This window comes from Anarhichas minor, unplaced genomic scaffold, assembly GCF_050575085.1.
Source record: "Anarhichas minor isolate MPS153535 unplaced genomic scaffold, ASM5057508v1 ptg000073l, whole genome shotgun sequence".
Taxonomy (NCBI): Eukaryota; Metazoa; Chordata; class Actinopteri; order Perciformes; family Anarhichadidae; genus Anarhichas; species Anarhichas minor.
This window is the reverse complement of record NW_027466519.1, coordinates 3,496,833-3,518,937: the sequence shown is the minus strand read 5'-3', so window position 1 is coordinate 3,518,937 and position 22,105 is coordinate 3,496,833. Positions and strand designations below refer to the sequence as shown.

General features: G+C 44.2%; 1 protein-coding gene across 2 annotated transcripts in view; it reads left to right on the top strand.

The window, feature by feature from the left end:
* Positions 1-715: 715 nt before the first annotated feature.
* LOC142935443 (ephrin-A5b-like) overlaps positions 716-22,105 on the top strand; it is a 64,778-nt gene continuing 43,388 nt past the window's right edge. The window contains exon 1 of one of the 2 annotated variants that reach the window (XM_076079824.1): positions 716-1,670. In XM_076079824.1, the coding sequence (XP_075935939.1) occupies positions 1,546-1,670 (125 nt within the window). In that variant the 5' untranslated portion in view covers positions 716-1,545. The remainder of the gene's footprint in view (positions 1,671-22,105) is intronic. The other variant, XM_076079825.1, reaches the window with a different exon arrangement.

Here is a 22,105-nt window from a genome sequence, read left to right as displayed (position 1 = left end):
AACTTTGGTTCTGGCCTAATTGAATGACATCAAATGTTTGGGCAACCGGGACATTGATTGAGATCAAGTGAAATTAAGTTAAAGAGGAGCTCGTTGTGCAGCATGCTTGTGAAATGTTCTGGGACCTGTAGCCTGGGAAGCACAGATCCCCCCCCCCCCCCCCCCAACCCACCGGGAGGAGGGATGTTGTTTTTATAAACGAAACGCCCGTCACTCAAACCCCAAGCCAATGAGATTGTGAGCAACCGTGAAACTGTACTCTGCAAGAAATGTCAGCGGCAACAAACAACACCCCCCCCCCCTCCTCACAAGGATAGAGTTCATGACAGCGGAGAACAAATGTATCACTTTCTACCCAGAACGGTAAGATTCCATTGCTTCCTTCCTCGTGGAGGAGTGCTCTGCTCTGAGATGGATTTTCTGCAGCTTGTGAAAACGTGAAGCATCTCAAAGTGGAAACGAGGCAGATATATATATATATATATATATATATATATATATATATATATACACACACATATATTTAAATACATTTTGCATAATTATTTAATTCGCCCCAGAAGATTCAAGTCTCAACTGCAAAGACGAGCAATTTTTTTTGCAGTGTGCCCCGGCTGGCACAGTAGGAGGGAGGAAGGGAGAGAGAGAGCAAGAGAGAGAGAGAGAGAGAGCAAGAGAGAGAGAGAGAGGGGGGGGGGGGGGTCGGGGGTGGAGGAGGAGTAGGGGGGTTGGTCCGGGAGAGCATGGCCGCAGAAGCCGAAGCCTGCAGACTTGGTTTGCTTCCTCCACATTGACAACACCGCTTCTCGTGCGCTCTCGGTGAGGTGATGTTGCGGAGCCGCTCGTCAGGGTGACGTTTTCACCCGGAGATTGTGCGCGTTTACGCAGAGAGGTTTGATTTTTTTTTTCCCCGGTGTGCGTTTGTTGTTTTTCGGCGGAGGGGTTAGAAGCACTGGGGCAGCTGCGGGTTCAGCCGGAGCTGAAGAAGCTGCCGGTTCGAGTCTTCTTCTTTCGGGCTTCTTCTCGGTTGAGTCACACCGAACAGGAGGAGACAGATCATAAACCGGAGAGCGCCACGCCACAAGGACTGCGTTTCTGCTCTGTTTATCTGTTGTGTTAACATTCATTCTCTGCTTTTTACATTTTTTCCCCCACTGCGCACCTCCTCTCCGGGAAATTAGAGGCGAGTTGGAGAAACTGTTTGCTGCGCGGAGCGGAGTTGAGCCGGCTGAAGATTGTTCAGGCAGAAATGCTGTGGCTTCCTCCCTGCTTCAAGTAGAACTGGTTTTCGAGTGAAGCGTTTGGTGCAAAGTCATTGATCCGACTGTCAAAACGCAGAGGGAGCAGTGAAACGCCGTTTAAAAAAAAAAAAAAAGGAGAGAAAGACATTTAATTTAGTTCCAAACACCGAGCGGGGAGCTTCACCTGTAAAGCGGACTCTCCTCGCAACATTTCACCGCCACATCCGTCACCAGAAACCTTAAACCTGATCCACAGGACAGGGACTGTAATCCATTTGGCTTTCATCGGAGTTCCGGAGCCAATATGCCGCAGGTGGAAATGATCCTCTTCCTCTTCCTCGTCGTAGTGGTGTGCGTGTACGGCCAGGACCCGGCTTCCAAGGTGGTGTCCGACCGCTACGCCGTCTACTGGAACCGGACCAACGCCAAGTAAGTAGCAACCCGCCCGCTCTCACTGCAGGGACGCGCCGGCACACAGGGGCTCCCTGCGCCGACGTTGCCCGCTTGAAGCTGCACTCAAACCGGTTTACAGTAGTTTAATCGTTGAGTGACAGCACGCAGTGTGTACACTCACGAGCCCTGTTTGGTGCATCACAAGAAGCCCCCCCCCCCCCCCATTGGAGAAGCTTAACAAAACGTCACTTTATATATTTAGAATTTAAAAGCTAACCTGCCATTTCATCAATTTGTAACAACGCATATAGAACATCTGCTTTGCGCTCCCACCGTTATGAACTCTTCTCCGGCACACACAAGGTTGATCAAACGTGTGTGTGTGTGTGTGTGTGTGTGTGTGTGTGTCAGCTCCACTACATAATTGATGTGCTGTCTTCACTGGTCGTTATATTGTGATGATACAGTCTAATAATCCTCCGTATCAGAATCAGCATGAATCCCGCTTGACGGAGGAACGAGATCATTTCCACACTGTGGATGTGCGCTAGTACGCGCTAGTACGCGCTAGTACGCGCTATTACGCGTTTATGTTCAGTGTCATGCTGCACGTTCAGGTTGAAAAATGAAACATATGAGGAGCGCCCGCAGAGATGCATTCCGGCTGAGCGTTACGCCGCTGCGTTGAAATAACTCTCGAGTCTCTTCCAGTCTGCTGCCACGGATTAGAAATGACAGAATTGTTTTTGTGCCAAATGGTGATACATCCTGTCAGACTGTGGAGATATTTAGTCTTTGTCAAGTTAGAGTTGATGTGGTTTATTGTACAGTGGAGCGCTGCTCATAAAGTGTATTTTGTTGTTACGGGTGACTCAAAACATGCAGTTCAAAACTTACGGTTGCGTCCTGTTTTTTATAAAGCAAGTTTCCCCCCCCCACAAAAAAAGTTTGTTCATAGGAGTCCAGATCCTTCAGTTGAAATACCAAATTGACAATTCTCTCCTGAGTGTGTCAGGGCACCTCCCTGGGTGACTCAGTGCTTCACTCTTGGCACTCGAGCACATGGTGATATAATGAGTGTGTGTCACTATGAGTTGGAATACTTTCGCTGCCGGCGGCAGTTTCGGGCATTAGTGTATTAAATAAACAAAAAAAAGAATAGAAGTGTACATCGACGTTTGGTCGGGGACAAGAAACTGGTCTGTTGCGCTGCAGAGCAGTTGACCTGACGGGATGTAAATGATGCGAATGCAAATGTCGTGGTGGCTTCAAAGGCTGACAGAGTTCCTGCTCCGCTAACAGACGGAGATCAGAGTCTGATAACAGATTTCTGTCCCACAGAGGCTGCAGGTTGTTCTTTTCTCTCTCCTTCTCCCTCTCTCTCTCCTGGCCTTCAAACAGTTCCCAGTTCCCGAGTCTGGTTTCTTGGTTGCCATGCTCTCCCATCCAAGTGCCCCCCTCTCCCTCCTCAATCTCTTCCTCCCCCTCCCCGACCCACGCTGGGGCAGACAATAAGGGGGTACACAGGGGCATTTCAGCAGAGGCCAAGGCACAGCGTGGCGCTCAGTCTTGTGAGAGATCCACACATGCTGAGGTCACACACTTGGTAGTAACCAGGCAAGTTGTGGGTTAAGCAGCGCAGAGGGGACCGTTGTCAGGGTCAAAACCGGGGCAGTACCGCCGGCCATGGGGCCCGGTGGCGGCCCCGGCGCGGCACCCCGCCTGGGCTTTGTCTCTGCAGAATGGGGGGCTAAATAAATGAGTAACTCTAAATGACTGTCTCCTTTTCTCATTCATGACTTTAATCTAAACCTGAGCCCGGCTGTATAATGTATAGGAGAGGGCCGTACTTAAAGACTGCCCCCCCTCCCTGACCTGTAGCAGAACCTAACAGTATTCCGTACGAGCTTGCGGGCCCCGGAACCCTGCTGTTTAATGTAACCATACTCAGTATTGGAGCCCCAGGAACCTGCTGCGGTACAGTCCCAACTTCCAGATGAGCTTTCTTACCCCCCTCTTCTGCCTTCTCTGCTGCATATTTGACCAAAGTGGGGAGAAATGGCATCCGGAGCAGCAGTCCATACTCAGCCATTCATGAAATCCCCTACAGGAGCTCTGGAATTGAAATGGGAAGTGAGTCGTGAAAAATGGAAATGCGATGACATTTTCATGTTTTTCTATTGTTTGAAAGGGGCTGAAAGAAACCTCTTTTTTGGGGTAATTTAGATAAACATGCGTCCGTGTTTGCTGGGCTTTCATCTCGGGGGGGAAATATCTTCCTGCGCTGATGCTTGTTGCTGATTAGGCTCAGACGAGCAGGACTCTGAGAGGAGGAGGAGGAGGGAGATTTACAGCCCAGAGGATGGCTCAGCTTCGCCTGGAGTTTGAAAAAGCTTCCACTGACAGCGGGTAGCTGTGCTAGTATAAGCTACTTAATGAAATTAAATGAAACTCCAGAATCAGGGAGCCTCGTTAGAAAGAAAGTGCAGAGACACAGTTGATTGATTGACCAAAAGGGCTGCAGATAATTGTGCCATTTTGGTATTTATCCGTAGTTCCCTCAGTGCAGAGGCTGCAGTAAAAGCTTTTGCATTGTTCGCTCTACTCTGAGTCAGTCCATTAGTCAAAGTGTGCACATAGTTGCTATGGAGGTTTGGAAAGTCTGGGCACTCTCCTAATTTGGATATATTCCTGAAGAAGACGTGTAAAGAGTATACTTGGCAAAACACTGTTGTGACTCCTTTAGGTCGTAGAATGATTTCAGATATTGTCAGAATAATGAAGAGCGATGCGTAGCGGCCGTAGCAGTATCGCCAAAGTCTAGAAGCCGAAAGTACAGTACAGGGTTCCGCTTCCAAGCATAACATGTATTCATGTTTATAGATCTGTTAGAAGCCATTTGTCAGAACAATTTATTTTGAGAAAAAGTAGACCCCCCCTCCAGTGGACAGTTCCACCTCCTGAGAAAGAACTGCATTGTGCAACTTATAGAACAAAACCAATTTCTTAACAACTTATTGACTTTCCTACTGCAGAATTTATGATTTACTAACATAAAAACTGAACACCCGATGGCTCATTAGAAAGTGAGAAACCTATTTTAAAAAACTAGAAATGAAGGAATTAACAACAAATTGTGTACGTGGCAAAGTACAAACTTAGCCGTAGATACTGTGTGTTTTTATTGTGATGAGGAATAACGTGTAGCTGCTGTTATGTTGTAGCCCCTGTCCTATTGACAAGGATAGAGTTAAGTTGTAATAAATGGTGAATGAATAGTTTAGAGTAAGATCAGAGGCTGTGGTGTTAGTAGCTGCTAATGTCTGATCTATGTAGTATTAATAACTTATTTATTAAATATAAGTTAGTATGCCTATTAGAAAGTTGGAAATATAAAAACATTCTCTATACATGGATTTAATATGAACACAATCGTTATTAATAGCTTCTTAAGGACCTTTGATGTATGAACAAATGATATAACATTAATAAAGCCATTAATTACAACTGATAAACCTTTTATATTGTGCTTTATCAGATAAGATTCAAGCAAACCGATCATTTTTCCTTTTTGTGTGATCAATAAAGTGCTATTAACCATTAATAAAGACATTAGCTACTGCTTATAAAGCCAGTATTAAGTATGCTGTATAAGAAAGTGGCAAGAAGACAGAAACCTCCCAATAAGCACGAGAAATCAAAACCCGTAGAATAATGAAAAACAAAAACTATAGCGTTTCGTGGTGGAAAAGCTCATGTAAGAAAAATGAGTCACAGATGTTGCTTGTCAGCTTCGCCGTCTGTGGCGGCAACCAAATGATGGCATGAAGTGTATGAGCGGGGTATTTACTGCTGCTCTGACAAGGAGCTATTAGTGAATTCCCTGCTCACCAGCTATTTAGCTGCTTCATTAAAACCCACCCGGGTCCATATGGTCCGCACGCAGGCGTTGCCGAGGCCCAAGGTGTTTATTTGCTGCTGATAGGTGGGATCAACGGAGATTCGGGGCCGAGTTCCGTCCCTAATCTCCCAAGCTGTTTGTGTCTCCGCCGCCATGGAAACTGATACCCCTCGTCATCAAAGAACCTCATTGGGTGGGACTAAGGACCTGACAGCTGGGGGGGGAGAGGGATTCCAGCATTCAGCGAGAGCACCGTCACCCCAGGGGTTCCTTTAATCCCTGATAATGCCCATCCAAAGCTTCCCCCAGCAGATGCAACATATTTCTCCGGTAGACAATCAAAGAATTGTTTCAGAGGCCTGTTTGCATGTGTGATATAAGTGTGGCTGTTGACTTTAAAAAGGCCTCTGACGTTCTTAAGTACGTCCGGAAGCTGAGTAGAACAGACAGTTTGGTTTTTGCTTTTGGTTAAGGTTCTACCTCAGAAAATGGGAGCAAGCTTCTCGACTTGACACATTTCTTCTCGCAGAAGAGCGACCTCCGCTACTTGCTTTCCCTACTCTGCTCTCTTTTTAATCTCCACTTAAAGAAACAATACTTGATTTTTCCCTCGGTGGCGAGCCGATGTTGTGATAGTTTCCCAGTGGCATTGTGAGTTGCCCCGTTTGCATTGTTCCCACTGTTTACCCTCGCTTTCCCCTCTCAGCCTCTTCCCGGGCTCCCTGCCGCTCGGTTCCGCTCGGATTAAAAACGGGACACAAAAAAAGGCAAAGCACGTCCAAATATTGACTGGGTCTCAGGACCGCAGCCCTCTCCCAGCGTTGGCACCGAGCGCCTGAAAGGCCGCCATTGTTCCGCTCGTACTCAGTGGCCCGTAGCTGGCTTTTAGCTGAGCAGGGAGACACACTGGGAGAAGGAGGGGACGGGAGAGGTGGTGCATATGTTAACTGAGGTGGGGGGGATTAGAACAGGAGGGACAATACAGTCGCGGGGGTGAGAGAAACTTCCTCATAAGAGGCCAGAGGCTACGACAGGGGGGACGGTGTGCAGGCCGTGGAGTCCCCCGGGGTGGGGTCAGAATGTTTCCACCCTGAGGAAGTGTCAATCACAAAAAGGCATCAAAGAGAACTGACTGAATGTGATTTCCTCCGGAGAGGGTTCAGAAAGTATCAATAACCTGAGGATGAGAGGCTTCTTATCTGAGGTTTACCTTCCATTTTATTACAAAGTGCAGGAGCATTAAGCCTCCTCGCAGCACTTCAGTCTCTCAGCGCCTGAAATGAAAGAGCGCCACATCCCAGATAGGAACATCTCCTTCATATCGCGTCAAGTCCGCTACCACTCGCTGGACTTTAATCAGTCGTACCTTGCAGAATGCGTTTAATAAGTCTGAGCTCCAGAGACTCGGCTCTCTGCAGAGGGGGGGGAACAGAGGTCCTGTGGAGACGCCCGTCATTCCCCGTGCTCTCTACGACCCTGCCTGCAGAGAGGAGCTGCCCCAGCCCTCCCTTTTACGCTCCGACTAACAAGGCGAGGGCCCTCAGGCTGCCGGGGCGTGATTGACAGGAAGTAGTGGGTTGAGGTTTACTAATAAGTGTGGCCGCTTTATTGGTTTACGGCAATGTTTCTCTCAGGCTATGGCACAGCAACTGCACTGTGGTTACAATCACTGAATTGCAAGTTGGTGCATTTTTTCTTTTCCATGACAAAAATTTCCATCTTGAAAAGTATTTTATTGTCACTGTATGAGTCACCAAAGTCTTGTTTTCCATTAGGAGCAACACATTTGTCAGTGCAGCATGATTCCAAGAGAAGTCAACTTGTTTCTAGAATTTCTAGAATTTCGTGTCAGTATGTCGATGACGGAATCACTGAACTTGCCAAATACAGTGTTCATTCCCCCGGGTTCTGGGATTTTTCTAGAACTGAGTCTCTCTCAATCTTGAAAGAACACTGAATAAAGTGAATCACTGAATTGTAATCATGAAAAAAAAAACATTGTAACCTAGAAAATTCTATTTAGTTTAAAAAAAACTCTGCATTATAACTTAATCAGGTTTCTGCTACAAATCAGTTTCTCCAAGATTTTAAAAAGAAGAAATCTGGCAGACCACAGCCCTAGAATGAAGAAAAATCACATTTCAATCGAGATTTATTTTAAACTTAAAATACATTCAACAAATCTAGCAAGATTACTTCTTTCCAAAAGAAGTCGACTTGTTACTTAGACTTTTCTAGAATTGATTGTCAGTCTCGTGAAAGGAGAGAGAATGAAGGTACATCGCTGCACCAGAATCAGAGAAAATCACTTGGAAATTCTACGTATAACTGAAATAAATCTGTCAATGCGGCACACAATCTTCAAACTGCTTTGAATGCAAGTCACTTGTTTCAATCATTTTCTGGAACAAAGTATCCTCTTGGTCTAGAAAAGGAAAATAAGCATCCAGTATAAGTAATGATCATTACAACCAGTTTTCAACATGAATCAACTTTTTCTAGAAATGATTGTCAGCATCTTGACATTCTTGATCTAAAAAACCTGAAGAAAATCTGCCAGCAATGTGATAATTTCACCCGGTTTTCAATACAAATATAAACCTGTTTCAAGAAGATGTTATCTTGAAAAAAGGGAAAATGTCCCTAAAATTTTGAAAATTCACTGAAACTGTTCGGCAGGTGGAAATAATTCCCAGATTCTTTTTTAAGTATTTAAGATTTTTTTTTAAAAACTTTTATGGCAAAAGCTACGCGATGAGACTCACTGTGTGAGTTTGGCACCCTGTGTTTGATATGCGAGACAGTCAATGGATTAGTGGGGGGAACTCTTCAGGCCTAATCTCACAGTCTCACTCCGCTGCACAGAGGTTCACTTTTCTGCCGTTTTAATCTTGCCGGGGCTTTCTTTTCTGTGTACCCTGTTTAAATGTGAGTGGTGAAATGGCATCCCCTGTGTCTTTGTAGGCACCGGTGAGGGTATTAGCAAAGAGGCTCTAAGGGGCTTAAGAGGTCAGCCCTCCCTTTGTGTGGAGACACAAAACACTTCCTGTGGGACCCTTCACCCCTCTCTGTTCTCCCCTCAGAAAGCCAGGCCCTGCCTGACCATTCACATTAATCAGCCTTAGCGCCTAATGACTGCAGTAAAGCTTTTAAAAACGGCCCCTAAAAAAGGTCCTAAAGAGCCACTAAGCTGCTAACAGACAGGGCAAGGCTGCTGCTGTTTGTCGGGCATCACACAGTATCAAAGACTGCAGGGTTGGTGCTCGGCCGAGCAGTCCCTTTAGAGTCTCAACAGCAAAAAAAATAACCAAACAGGAGTTTTTGTAGTTTGTAAAGACTATAGTGAAGGCTGTTCATACGCGCTTGAATCTTTGTACTGTAAAATATACAATTTTACCAAGAAATCTAAATCTTAGAGTACTATTCCCTCTTCAAGTCTTCAAGCTGTTTTGCTTGATTGCAGTGCAACCATTCGCCATATTTTATGTTTTTTTTTCTTACTAGTAAATCCTAGAAACAAATTGATTTGTGTTGAAAACAGGTTGAACTACTACACTCACTGGTTCCAGCTCTAAAACTGTGACAAAAGCGGTCGCACTTAACAAATAAAGTGATTTATTAACCAAAATTGAAGTGAGTGCATGCGTGAAAACGTGCTGCGTGGACGTTGTGTTGTTAAAAACAAGTAAAAGAAACCCAAAAGCCCCGACACAGACATATACTGTACGTGTGTGAGAGGAGGTGTGCCAGCTGGGGACGGCTGCTGGCTCAGGCTTTATGAATGGGGCCCAGGTGTGTCCAATGCTGCTGATTACACTCAATCAGGTCTGCAGCCCTGGAGAAAGAAACAGCAGAGGAACCAAACAGAGACAAAGGAGATGTTTTGTTTTTTTGCAGTGTAGAAGTTAAAGGTGCATTTCAACTCCGTACTTCAAAGTAGAGAACATATGAGGTGGGAATGGAGTCAACGGGACTGAGGGAAATCAGCAGTGTTTTCTCTCACATGTTTGGATTATTTAGAAGTGATTGAATACTCTTGTAGCGATTGTCGAGCTTCATTGTCGACTTAATGCTGTTATATGTCTGTGGTTTTGACTTGTTGGCTGCGATGTCTCCTCTGCTTGAAGACAAATGGAGGTAATGAGAGAATTGGCATGTCGGTCGACTGAAATCAGATACGATCACAGCTGAAATGTCAATTGGCTCAAAGTGCGATCATTTTGACAGCGAGGGCCAAACCTCCAAGTAAATGTTTCGGGAAGCATATGTGGGTCACCGTGGCTTTGGAGGGAGGCCTAGTATGTGCACTTCCTCGTCGGGGCGACGTTTCCTGATTTGAAACGGCTGCTGACTTGTTGCTTTTTGTGTATCTTGGAACAAATTTAGACAAAGCGTGAGCGCGTTGCTTTTCCAGTCAAGATTTGGTGAATCATGCGAGATTCACAGAGTCGGCACGTACGACACACAGACAAACCAAAACATGCCAAATATGCTTTGGTGGGAGACACCGCCGCTGTCTAATTGCCTTTATCCCTCCGGTTCATATGTCTCATGTAATCATTCGGGTATGAGGGGTTTATCTGATCGTGGCTCGGAGCCGAACCACAACAGACGAGACGCCTGTTTCGCTGTTTTCAGCCTCCCGCCGTGCAATTGTTATTATTGTTATGTATCCGCGTGTGAAGAAGAACAGTTGTTGTTGCATGAACTTGGTGTGACTTTGCGAGACCTTTCATGTGGCTCCCAGGTCCGCTGAGACTCAAAGTGTGTCCTCCTGTGTGTGATTTCAGCACGCTCGGTGCTTTGCGACACATGAAATATTAAAAAAAGCTGTTTGTGATCTCACGATAGAGCTCGGACAAACCTTCACACGCAACCAGGAGAAATCCAGGTCAGGACTTTATTGGAGGGGTCGACATCATGTCGGCTTTCCTTTTTTTCTTGGCCTGCGTTCCTTTGGTGATGAATGGCTGCGATTAAATCGATTTTGTTTTTTTTTATCATCGCGCAACTTGAGTTGTGGGGTCTTTAATTGAAATCTCAGACTGCACCGTGTACACTTTCCCCACACGTGGCTGATTTCTCCTCTTCTATGTGGTGTGTGGCGGAGCGGTGGAGCACACGGGCAGCCATTTTCCAAATTCGACTCCATTTTGTTTCAGGAAAAAAAAAAGAAGTAGGTTACGAATCCTGGGACGTCACTTGAGTGTTTTCTGATCTTTTCTGATCCCACACTCCCACTCCTGCAAGTAAATCTCCTTCTTTTACAGACACAAAGGACTCCTTAGGAAGGGTTTTATGTCTTCTACCAAGTTCTTGAAGTCTGATTTTCCCAAAATGGAAAAGAATCGGTATGAGAAGTTAAAATGTGTTTCTGATATCATGTCTTTCTTGATTAATTTTCTTGAGTCTAGTTCAGTGACCTGCTAAATTATTTTCTGGTTTTCCTCAAGAGATTTTCAAAATACAGACATTCATTTCTAGAAAATGTTGACTTTTTTGTATTTGTATTTCTTTTGTACACAAGTTGAAGACAGCTTTGACCTTTCAGAAGAAAATGTTTTTTTTAAGCTGGAAATTCTATGATTCTGCGTAGCGCTGATTGAAGGCATCGCCTGACTTTCATCATTTTAATATTATCTGTGAAGGTAGACCAATACAGGCTGAATTCGGGGCAAAGCTATTAGCAGCACAACAAAAGAAAGAAATATCCACCTTTACAAACAAACCAAACATTCTGTTTTTCCTTTTATAGAAATTGGCTGACACCAAACAATTTGATCTGATTTTAAAAGTGGTCCAAAAGACGTGATTCAGCTCAGTTGAGAAGTTGACAAGACAGTCTAGTTTTCTCATAACGGATGTTTGCGATATGAGTGACACACTTTTCAGACTTGTTTCTTGAGAGCAAATCAATCGAACAATCAATTACCTTAAAACAAGTTGAATAATGTAACCCAGTGTAAAACAAGATTATTCGTCTTCGTTAAGAGTCTGACAATCCGGAATTAAGGTTTTGTGAGTTTGCTGAGTCGGCAATTCCGCAGGGACGCCCGTCGCTGATTGACCTACTAACACAATAACGAAGCCGTGATGTGTTTGTTTGTGCACAAACCCGTCGATGTGTGCCGTCCCCGCTGGCCCGTACGAGCTGGCACCCTTGGCCCGCTCATATCAGCGGTAGCAGTGCGGCAGCAGCGCGGCGGGGAGCATGCTGGGCAGACGCTGCGAGCGCTGATGATCCCCTTTTATGTCTTGGCTCCATCAGGGCCCAGAGTTATTCTAGTGCATAATTGATGGCGGAGTTAGAATAGCAGAAGTAATGCGATGAGAGGGTGCAGCCAAGCGGAGCGAGGGATCGCGTGCGTGGGGCTGCAAACATTGCAGGGGACGAGAGGAGGGCATCTGGCGTAACAGGTCCCAGCGCTGAGCCGACACAGAATGTGCCACCGCCTCAGCCAATCGCATCGCTCCCCTTCCCGCCAATCAGACGTCTCCACTTTGAGTGGAGTACTACGCTCTCATGAATCGGGCAAGAGGCTCTTCGGTTGTTAGTGCTTCTCTGCCGGCTTCTCCTTCTTATTTGTGGGATTAAAGCCGATTCTGATGTATAATTGAAATAATGGCATTTTACTATGACTGGAAAAGGAATGTTGTAAATCACCTCGGGGGTGTTTTACTTCCTTTGTCCCTGTGGTGGATTCTGACGCCGGCTTTGCGCTATCAGCAATGACAGGGTGGATATCACACCTAGACGAGCACCTACAAAGAGAAGCTAATGGCCCGACAAGCCGGTATTGTCTGTTTAACAAAAGGGACAAGGTCACCTGTCCCGTCCTGCTTCAAAGAGACGAACTCCTAGGGAACAATAAAAAACAGGAGTAGAGACGGGTTTCACCCGCCCTTTCCTAACCCAAAGTTTCACTCTGATTTAATGTCATAAAGTTAGTTTTCTTATAAGCACAGAATTTGTCTGAAATTATCAATATCATTTAAAAAAAAAGACAAGATTTATTCACTGTAACAAATGTACATATGTGAAGGATTTTGTTAGAGAATGAGAAGATAAGTTAAGAGTCAAATGAAAATGGTAAACACACATTTGAAAAGAAACGAAAATACTTAGTGAAGTACTTCATGTAAATATTTAAGATGTGATGCACTTTTCAGAAATATGTTGTTTCAACACAAACAAAAAAAAGCAATCAAACACTTTAAACCTAAAAATTCTAAAATCAAGAAGAAAATCTGGTGGTGAGATGAAAGCACTTACTTTAAGTTAAAGCTCATTCATTTAATACAATTTTCTGAATTAACACACAATTAAAATCAAGAAAATTACTTCTCAATCTATAGAATAAGCTTCAAACATACCAATCTGTGCTGGAAAGTGAAATATTTTGACCTCATTAGCAGATTTCTCTCACTTGTTGGAATTACTTGCATTGGAAAATGAGGGTTTTTTGCACAGTAATCACCAGACCTCCAAACAAAAGTGCTCCTATTACCCAGACCACATGACTCCTACATACGGTGTGTGTTGTGTATCCATTTGTTTCATATTCGGTGTCTTAATATGCACCGTGTACATTAGACCCAGCTAATGGGAATTTATTGTAATTTCACGGGCAGTGAAAGTGTTCTTTTAATTATCCAGCAGCCAGCGTAATGAAAACAGTGAGTTGTGCAGAGTTTTGTGTGTGGCGGTGCAGACAGTAGCCGGTGGTGTCTGAAGTCGGCTCTGAAACACAGACCTGTCCAGCAGAGCACTTAGAGGCCACTGGACCGGGACTGCGCCTATTAAGATCATAAAATCCAGCTCATAAAGATGTTTTATTTGTTTCCTGAGTGTGCCGGCTGCTTAGGTTTCCATCAGAAGTCTTTATGGCTCACTGCTTATATTTCTGTCTCTGGATGGAGGTTACTATTAAGTTTTAGTGGACTTTCGTAAGTAGCAAAAGCGTGGTCACCAAAAGTTCACTAATTGTTTTTTCTTTTCGTTAACGGACTTTTTTTTATGCCTAATTTTTGGCCATTTTTATGGCAGCTGTCATAATATCTACATTACAGGGAAAACACATTCAAATGCAAGAAGAATGTTTAAATTAATAGATACATATTCAAATCATTAATGTTAAGAATCTGTTATATCAGATTTCCTTTGTCTGCCTCTACATAGATATTCTATATTTCTCAGAGGTCACGGCTGATACACGATTCCTTTTTTGTATTCTAAGTGACTTTAAAATATTTTATTAAAATGCAAATAATAGTTTATCCTATTTTATTTTAGCATAAACAATATAATTTATGATTATACTTTTCTTTGGAATGAAAATACAACACAATTTTCATTACATTGTGATATGCATTTGCTTCAATTTGTAATATTGTAACTTCCAGTTTTTAATACGATGTTACAGTTACACTTACTTCAACCTATAATGTATTCATATTTTGTTTAAATGTACAGACTGTATTCATTTAACAGCATTTTACCAGAAAGAAAATAACAGATTTCAAAATAAAAAATAATCCTAGTAAATCTATACATTTTAAATTTGTCGTAATGTAGTTATTTTTTTGTATCAATTTCTAATCAAATTTAAATTTTGCGTAGTTGTAGCCATAGTTTATGAAAATGAATTCTTAGTTCGGTTTGAAAGTCGCTGTGATGCAGCCATTTCTCGTTGGCTCTGGGTTCCGCGTCAGCTTCGCTTATTTCGGCCTGTTTGATTATAGGCTGCAATAAAGGGGAAGAATTGATCGAAGAAGAAAAAATGGGCCCGAAGTGTGGACGTTGAAGTCCTGTGACTGCTCATCTGGGTCACGTGGTTCTTCCAGAAGTAGTGCTGGTGAGGTCTAGACACGCGATACACAGGGGGGTTAGAGAAACACGCCGGCTAAGACGTCACACACATTTACCATCCACCAAGCCACTCCTGTATGGAGGCAGGCCCGTTCGAAATTTTGCCCAGCAACCCAGCAGTGTAGTGGGAGTTGTGGTGCAGCACCACCGCTTGACACACTTCTCGACTTTTCCAATCAGATATCGTATTATTTTCTGATTGTTTCAAAGTACGGTGAAGACGCATGCCTGTCTATGAAGTTTGTGTTGAGATGATTAAAACGGTTTAAATAATTAGTCCCGTCTTGAATTAAGAGGTTTTTTTACGAGCAACTGTGGCGGCTGAAGCTGAGAGGTCTTTTTATTTACTTTATTTTTATTATTTCTTGGTGATATTTGGCATTTGGAGAGAAAAATGTTCCAAAATTAGGTTAGAAATTCTCCACACAACAGTAAAAATGGATAAATATGCAAATTTGTTGCAAAACCCCCTACCCTCCCAAAAAAAGAGAAGGAAAACCATGGGGTGTGGCCTCTCAGAAAGTCACCAATCAGGATTAACCCATAACCCCGCAGCAACCAATGAGCCGTGGAGCAGCTGCGCTTTCATTGGCCCGTTGAGCACAGATAACCAAAACTGTGCCACATACACCAGGGTAGAAATAACCCAGAATTCCTGTTGCCTGAAGGGAGCAAAGCTCTTAATGCAGCATGTTGAATTCGTGCTGCAGCAGCATGGCGCTTTCTGGGGGATGTAAACTGAAATGCCAACAACTATCTGAATTAATCACTATCTGTATGGTGCCTATTCATCGTGGCAAGGACACACACACACACACACACTCTTGCAGAGTCCGCCACAGTGAAAATGTTAGAAGGTTACAGGGAGCTGAGTTAGCTTTCTCTCGTTCGTGCTCCCCTGCATTATCTCTTGCAGTGCTTCTCATGTCTGTCTTTCTCCTCCCTTTCCTCTCAAGGAAGCTCACACATTTTTGTTCGCCAACAATTATCTGAAACTCATGACAATTAAAATCAACCTCTTCAAACTGTAAACTATACACTCCCTGATTTTGTTTGAGTGAATTCCCCCCCTATCAATAGGTATTCTTCATCGTCCTCAGTATAGCAGTACACTATCCCAACTCTAATGTTGTGCCAATACCGTGTCATAGTACTCACAAATCGCCCAAATGTGGCGTAATGCTCCTGAAGTCTTTCACTTGGGAATCTGCTAAAACTTGTAAAATCACCAGAATTTGTAAACCTGGTGAAATGACCCCGGCATATAAAATAGATGTGTTACAGAGCCGTTAAAATGTTCTTGGCATAATTCAGAATGATGTTATAGTGCATGCAAATAACCCACATTTGCTATAGTGTGAAATGGTGTTATGTGAGATATTCACAAAAGTTGTTGCAGTTTCAGAATCCCAACATTTATCGAAACAGCCTCAAAATTGTATGTTGGCCTCGTAAAATATTAGTTCATTTAAAAAATATTTTATAGTACATGCTTAACCTGGAAAATTAGCTTGATTGTACCAAAAATGTGTCATTTGTGACAAATTTGGGGATCTTGTGGAAACAAAAGTGTATGTGTCATGATCTCAAAATTTGTTACAGGGCTTCTGAAATTCTCCCAAAATATACTATGCTGCACGCAGATTCTAAAATCGGATGTAGTGTCCCTGAAATTTGCTGTGTGATAATCCCGCTATTTTTTACAGCATTGGAATCCACGCCATTTTTGTCCACTCAAATATATTTGTTATATTATAATCTCTCAATCCCTAATATATATATATATATATTAAACATTTGTAAAAATACAAATTCTTTATAGGAACACAGACTCCCACTTATTGGGTTAAACAAAAACGTAGTTATATTAATTCCAATTTTTCTTTCTTCATAACATATTTTATAGCACCGGAAATTCCCATAATGTAGGAGAGCGTCCTCAAAATGACTCAAGCTAGCACGTGTAAGCACAATCAAGACGCATAGCTTTCATATAATCTAAAGATATTTTATCAATGACGAACAATTACCTGGGAAACCCAGAAACGGGTCCGCATTTTCTGCACATTCGCTGCCCCCCCTCGGTGCCCTGAGCTGCCTCTTGATTTAGCTCTGCTAACCCCGGTGTCCAGATGTTTTTCATCCAGCTGCTGACTCCTGCTGCTCCGCTATCAGATATGAGAAGGGCGATTAAAGCTTCTCAGACTTCACAGCTTTGTTCTTCTCCCTCCAAAAACCCCCGTCAGCTGACTCCTTCACTCTCTCCAGGCTTGAGTTGAAGTCGCCTCCTCCATGTGTGCAACATACAAGCACTGGCCGTGCGGCCTCTTGACAACACTTAACGTTTCCAGTCTGTCTCAGAATGTGGGCCTGTTTTGAGAGAGAGGACCATTTCTTCTTCTTCTTCTGAGAAAATGGTTTTGGTCGTGACCCCGTACACGAAAAAGGTTTATAGTCTGCACAGATGAATGTCGGGGCATTGGTGATCTTAATTTGGCGGTGTGTAATCTGCTGTGGAAAATGAGTCTGCAGACTTCGTGATCGCACACACATACTTTTACACACACTAACTCACAGGCCATGCATGCGTGGACACATTGGCAAGCGCACACAGATGCAGACGCACACTTGTGAGCAAGGGTGTCATATGTTTATCCTGTAAATCAGCTGTTTGATCATAATTTGTGATTAATCAGCCATGAGAGCTTTTGAATTAAGAGCAGCTTTTCATGTCGGAGTAACTGCAGCCTAATCCGTCTGGCCTTTCCCAAATGCTTTATAGTTTAGCAGAGCAGATGACACAGAGCGGTGCGGCTCGGTGCTGGTGCTGGTTACGGAGTGTCTTAGAACTGGAAAGTCGCCGGATTTAGTCCCAGCTGTGTCTGGAGCGCGATAAATTCCATCGATTAATGGTGCAACGAGGAGGATATTTTATTACTCAGAAGCATCTGCTGCACACAATCCGAGTAGGTGAGGACTCTGCACTCTCTTTTGTCTCCAATGAACGTCTCAGGTATGCAGGTTCAGAGATTTACAGCAGGGAAAAACAAATCAAAAGGAACCAAAACCCCTAAAGGAAGTGATTCCATAAAGAGGTTAAAGTCTGTAAGAGAGTGAAGAATGTATAATAGTAGAGTTACTCCATAAACCGACCGAGGTTCCTGTTTACTTTAAAACCATCATCACGGGCAACAACAGCTAATATCTGATCAATTAAGCTGATAATGTCACAGGACTAAACTGTTCTTAAGACAGAACATCTATATTACTATCTTACTGCTGTATACGTGATGGTTCTGGTTTCCTCCATATATACAGGAGCAGTCAATACGCTAACACGGCTAACAGTTTGTCCCGCTGGATAAAGAAATCTGGTCAGTTTCCAGTCTGAATTAAGTGCCACGACTGCTTTATTTGCCAGAGTCCGGGTATCTCTCGGGTAAAACACTTTGTTTTTTGCCTTTTTAGTTTTAAAGAATACAGGAATTTATCGATAGATTTTACTACTGAAGCATTTTTGGAATCCCGCTCTCTGCAAGAGGACGTTGTTCATTGTGAACGGGGCTTTATTAAAGCAAAAGACGTAAAATGTGGGTGCGTATAAGATCGGAGGTGAAAATCTGTTAAACCTGTTAAAGATCTGTGTATGTATTATATATATATAAGACCGTTTGACAGAGCGTCAAGATCCAGTTTAGATCCAGATATTTTCTTCTAGCGACGCGTCGGACAAATGCTTCTAGCTTTTGCATCTTTGATGGTATTTGTGCTGTATTGCTACTGTACGTTACAGGTTCAACACCTTCACGTATGTCTGCCCGGTAGCCTTAATTGTGCATGTTTCTCTCCGTATGCCTGAAAGAAACAATTCCCTACTAATCTCAAGAGTATCACTGCCATTAAAATGCTTGAAACTCACCCAGCATGGCATGCCCTGGGCACGCTGTTCCCTCCCCGCAAATGTTTCTCCTACTGCCCTTTTGTTCCGCTCCAGAATGGAGTTGACGCGTGTGAAACCGAACGTGATACCAGGGGCCCGAGAGTTCATTATCCGCCGCCGTTCTCACGGGGCGAGTGAAAAATCACTCCTTTGTGCCTGGGAAGAAAGAGCCTTCCTCTGACCTCATGGTTGCGCAGTGTAATGTCAAAAGGCCCCGAGGTTTGTGCGGTGTAGCCACACCCACTCTGTTGTGGAGCCGTCGTGGAATCCGACCAGGGTCTCCCGTCCCGGAGAGAGAGCTGAGGAAAAAAAGAAAAACAGCCTCTTGTAAACAAATGTTTGGATCCCACATTCTATACCGCACTAATTGGACTTTGGCTGCTCAGAGGATCGTTTTTTTTTTTATTCCTCTCCTGAATCTAAATAGTGCATTTTCTGCATTCTCTGTCTACTGTCCACTTTAGACCATACTCAATCTCCAATTAGGCTCTCTCTTTTAACGGAGATTTCTTTCATGCAGCGCTGTGCAGAATCAGACTGAGTCGGAATATATCATAGTTTCCTCGGCGGCGGCTCAGCTAGGGGCTCTCCTCCGCTTGTCACGTCTCTCAAAGAGTTGACCGACTTCAAACGCGTCTGAAAGTCGGTCCTTACATTAAGTGCAGATGATGCACTGGTGATGGATCTGAGTCGGCGTTCTCAAAGCTGACATAATTTCCCAGAGGAGCTTGCTTCCTTTCAGGTGTTAAGTGATGCTGTGTGTGGTATGTTTAATATATATATATATAGCATATACATCTTATTATGCATGAAATTCAACCCTACACACACTTAGATTGAACATTTTATCAAGTGATTTTTGTCTGTTGTTAAGACCTGGAAATCTTTAATTTGCTACAACAAGGAAAATACTGGTTTCATGTACAAATCAGCTGAATTTGCGACATACACATATCATTTTCCTTTTTTTTAGTGTAGCGATCTACCTCCATCCGTCTTGTTTTTAGATATTGATGTTCGAGGAACTTGTTTCAACAAAACAAGACTTTTAGGGCTTAAATTAACTTGACAAGATGAATATTTTTTTTTGCAGTTGTTGCACAATCCTTTGGTACATTCCGTCCTGCAGCCTTATTCTGTCTCGTGACACTCATTTCCAGAACATTTTCGTACTTGTTTTAACAATAAAACCAATATGTCTTGCAAAAGAGTGTGATTTGTTTCACGGCATCTGCTAAAAGCTTTGGTTCACCCCCCCCCCCCCCCCCCACTGCTGACAAATCCAGACTCAACTTGAACCACAGGCACTGTTGGAGTTTTCATAGCAAATCCCGGTAACTGTGTGATATATGATAGCATGCTTTAATCACTCATAATTATGACACGACTCGACCAAGCCGGCGCTCTCATGAGGTTGATTTTGGATGCAGCTCTGATGTTCCATCCAGCTCCTCCGTCTTTCCGTCGTCTCCCACATCCCCAGATAGCGCCGCCTTGTTAGCCAGGAATGTGGAAACGGCACATTTCTGCTAAACTAAACCTTCATGGGAAAACGTTGCTTCTTCTGTGGACGAAGAACTGTTAATGGATTAAGTGGCTGCTGTCCCCCACCCGGGGGCCAAGCCTCCATGGTACCCTGCTTTATTCAAGCACCCCCTCTCCATCTGCGTGCAGGCTAATAGGCATGGCTAGCGTAGCTCAGCTTTAGACCCTGGTCCTCCGCCATGAACTTGGCTTTCCTGCCCCTCTTCACCCCATTCATGTCAGCAGGTCCTGGCAGTCTTGTTGGGCTTTTTTGAGTGTGTTCACTTTGGACGGCGATGAAAGGAGTCGGGGGAACACGGGATCTTAAATCACTTAATGAGGGGAGACAGGCAACGCTTTTGTCCAGCTTGTTCTGGAGCTGTGTCCAGCCAAAGGCCTCTAACGGGCTCTGACACCTCGCTCTGCTGCAGGCCCGAGAGTGTGTGTGTGTGTGAGTGTGTTGGTGCTCCGCCAGCATTGCTCCAGCCTGCCTGGCTTCGGCGTTCAGACAATTCTTGCCCTATACGTCTCAGCATTTCATTCGCATTTCCTCAACAGCTCGGCATGTTTATTTGGTCTCGGCCTATTCCGTATCTTTGGGCAGCGGGAAGAATATTTATGTCTGTGTGTGTGTGTGTGGTTAGGGTTAAGTGGGAGGCAGAAAGAAGCCGCGTGATGTGTTAGGCAGCAGTGTGGAGGACAGGGTTGCTCCCTGCGTGTGTTTGGCCTCGGCCTACAGTTAGCGTGTGCTGACTGAGTCGGTGCATGAGGGGAAAACCCAGAGAAGGAAATAAATAAACAAGTGGCGGCTGACTTTGGCATGTTTGTGTTCGGCCATTAACTCTGCCTTGAAGATTGTCACACGCACTCCCTGCTGATCCAATAAACTACACCGACATGTGTTAATAATGGGTGTGTACCATCATTAAACTTTCCTAATGAGCCCCAAAAGTACCTGAGCCTGTTCTTTGGTTTATTCTCTTCAGAGCTTGGTTGGTTTCCACTTTTCCTCCTTGTGACCGCTGCACTCTCACCATGTTGGCAGAATGTGACAACGGCGAAATAACGTCACAATGCTATGAGCTGGGAGCCTTCACACAATATTCTAAGATGGTGTGCTGCACTGACGTATAGTGTTTTTGTATTGGATTTATCTATTTGTTTTGGCCACCAGTTTGTTGACATCGTTTTTCGGCAAGTGGAAAGTACCACAACTCAACAACAAGATTTTTTTTTTAAACCACTGACCTGCTATTTAGAGTTTGTACGAAATAACTTGCACGATAATAGGATTGTGAGCTTCCTTTGTTTAGTTTTTAGCCTCATGAGGGTTATCTCTAACAGGTTTGGTTGAAAAACATGTTCCCCATAATAGAGCCTCTGTCAATACCAGCTCAGCTCCAACTGTATGAGAGACTGTCTGGATCAGAGTGTAGTAGCACCACTCGCATGATAAAGATCATGAGGGCCCGGGCAGTCAGGGGTCAGCTTTGTAGTCGAGGCCTACACCCTGTGACATCACAAACCATGAAATCCCCCCCCCCCCCCCCCCTCTGCTTCCGCCATCTTCACATCAGCCGCTGGCTCTCTCTCTCTCACCTCCCCGACACCCACTGCCCCACACTCCACCAGCCTGGAGATGAGCTGCTCTCCCTCTCTGCAGTCTGCTCCACTGCTAGTTAAATCTGTTCACCCCACTCAGTCCATTTTCACCTGTGCACTGCTCTTAACACTCTTCACCCGTACGCCCCCCATTTTCGTCTGACATTTCGAGGTGCGCATCAGCACAGGGCTGGCTGTTTGAACTTGACACTCGCTCTCTCTCGCGCTCATTGTCTCTCGCCGTCTACCACCACCTCTCTCTTTCGCACACGTTTCGCACATGCCGCTTGCACACGTTTCACACATGCTCGCACACACACACCGACTATCTGGCAGACTAGCGTTCAATTACTGCACACCTTTTTATTGTTTCTCCTCAGTCCCCGATGTGTAAATGAGTTTTGTGAACTCCTTTTCATTAGAACCGGTGCTTTTTCGGAGGCCAGTGCGGGCACCCTGGCATCAACTTGGTTGAAACATTAACATATCAGCTGTAAACAGTTGTCGCTGCAGAGCTGCTGTGCAAGCATGTAGTTGTGTGTGTGTGTGTGCGCACGTTGCTTGCTGAAAAGCCAAGATTTATATGGCGTTCTCAATTTAGCTTCACTGCAGCCGCTCCTTGGCTGTTAGACCTC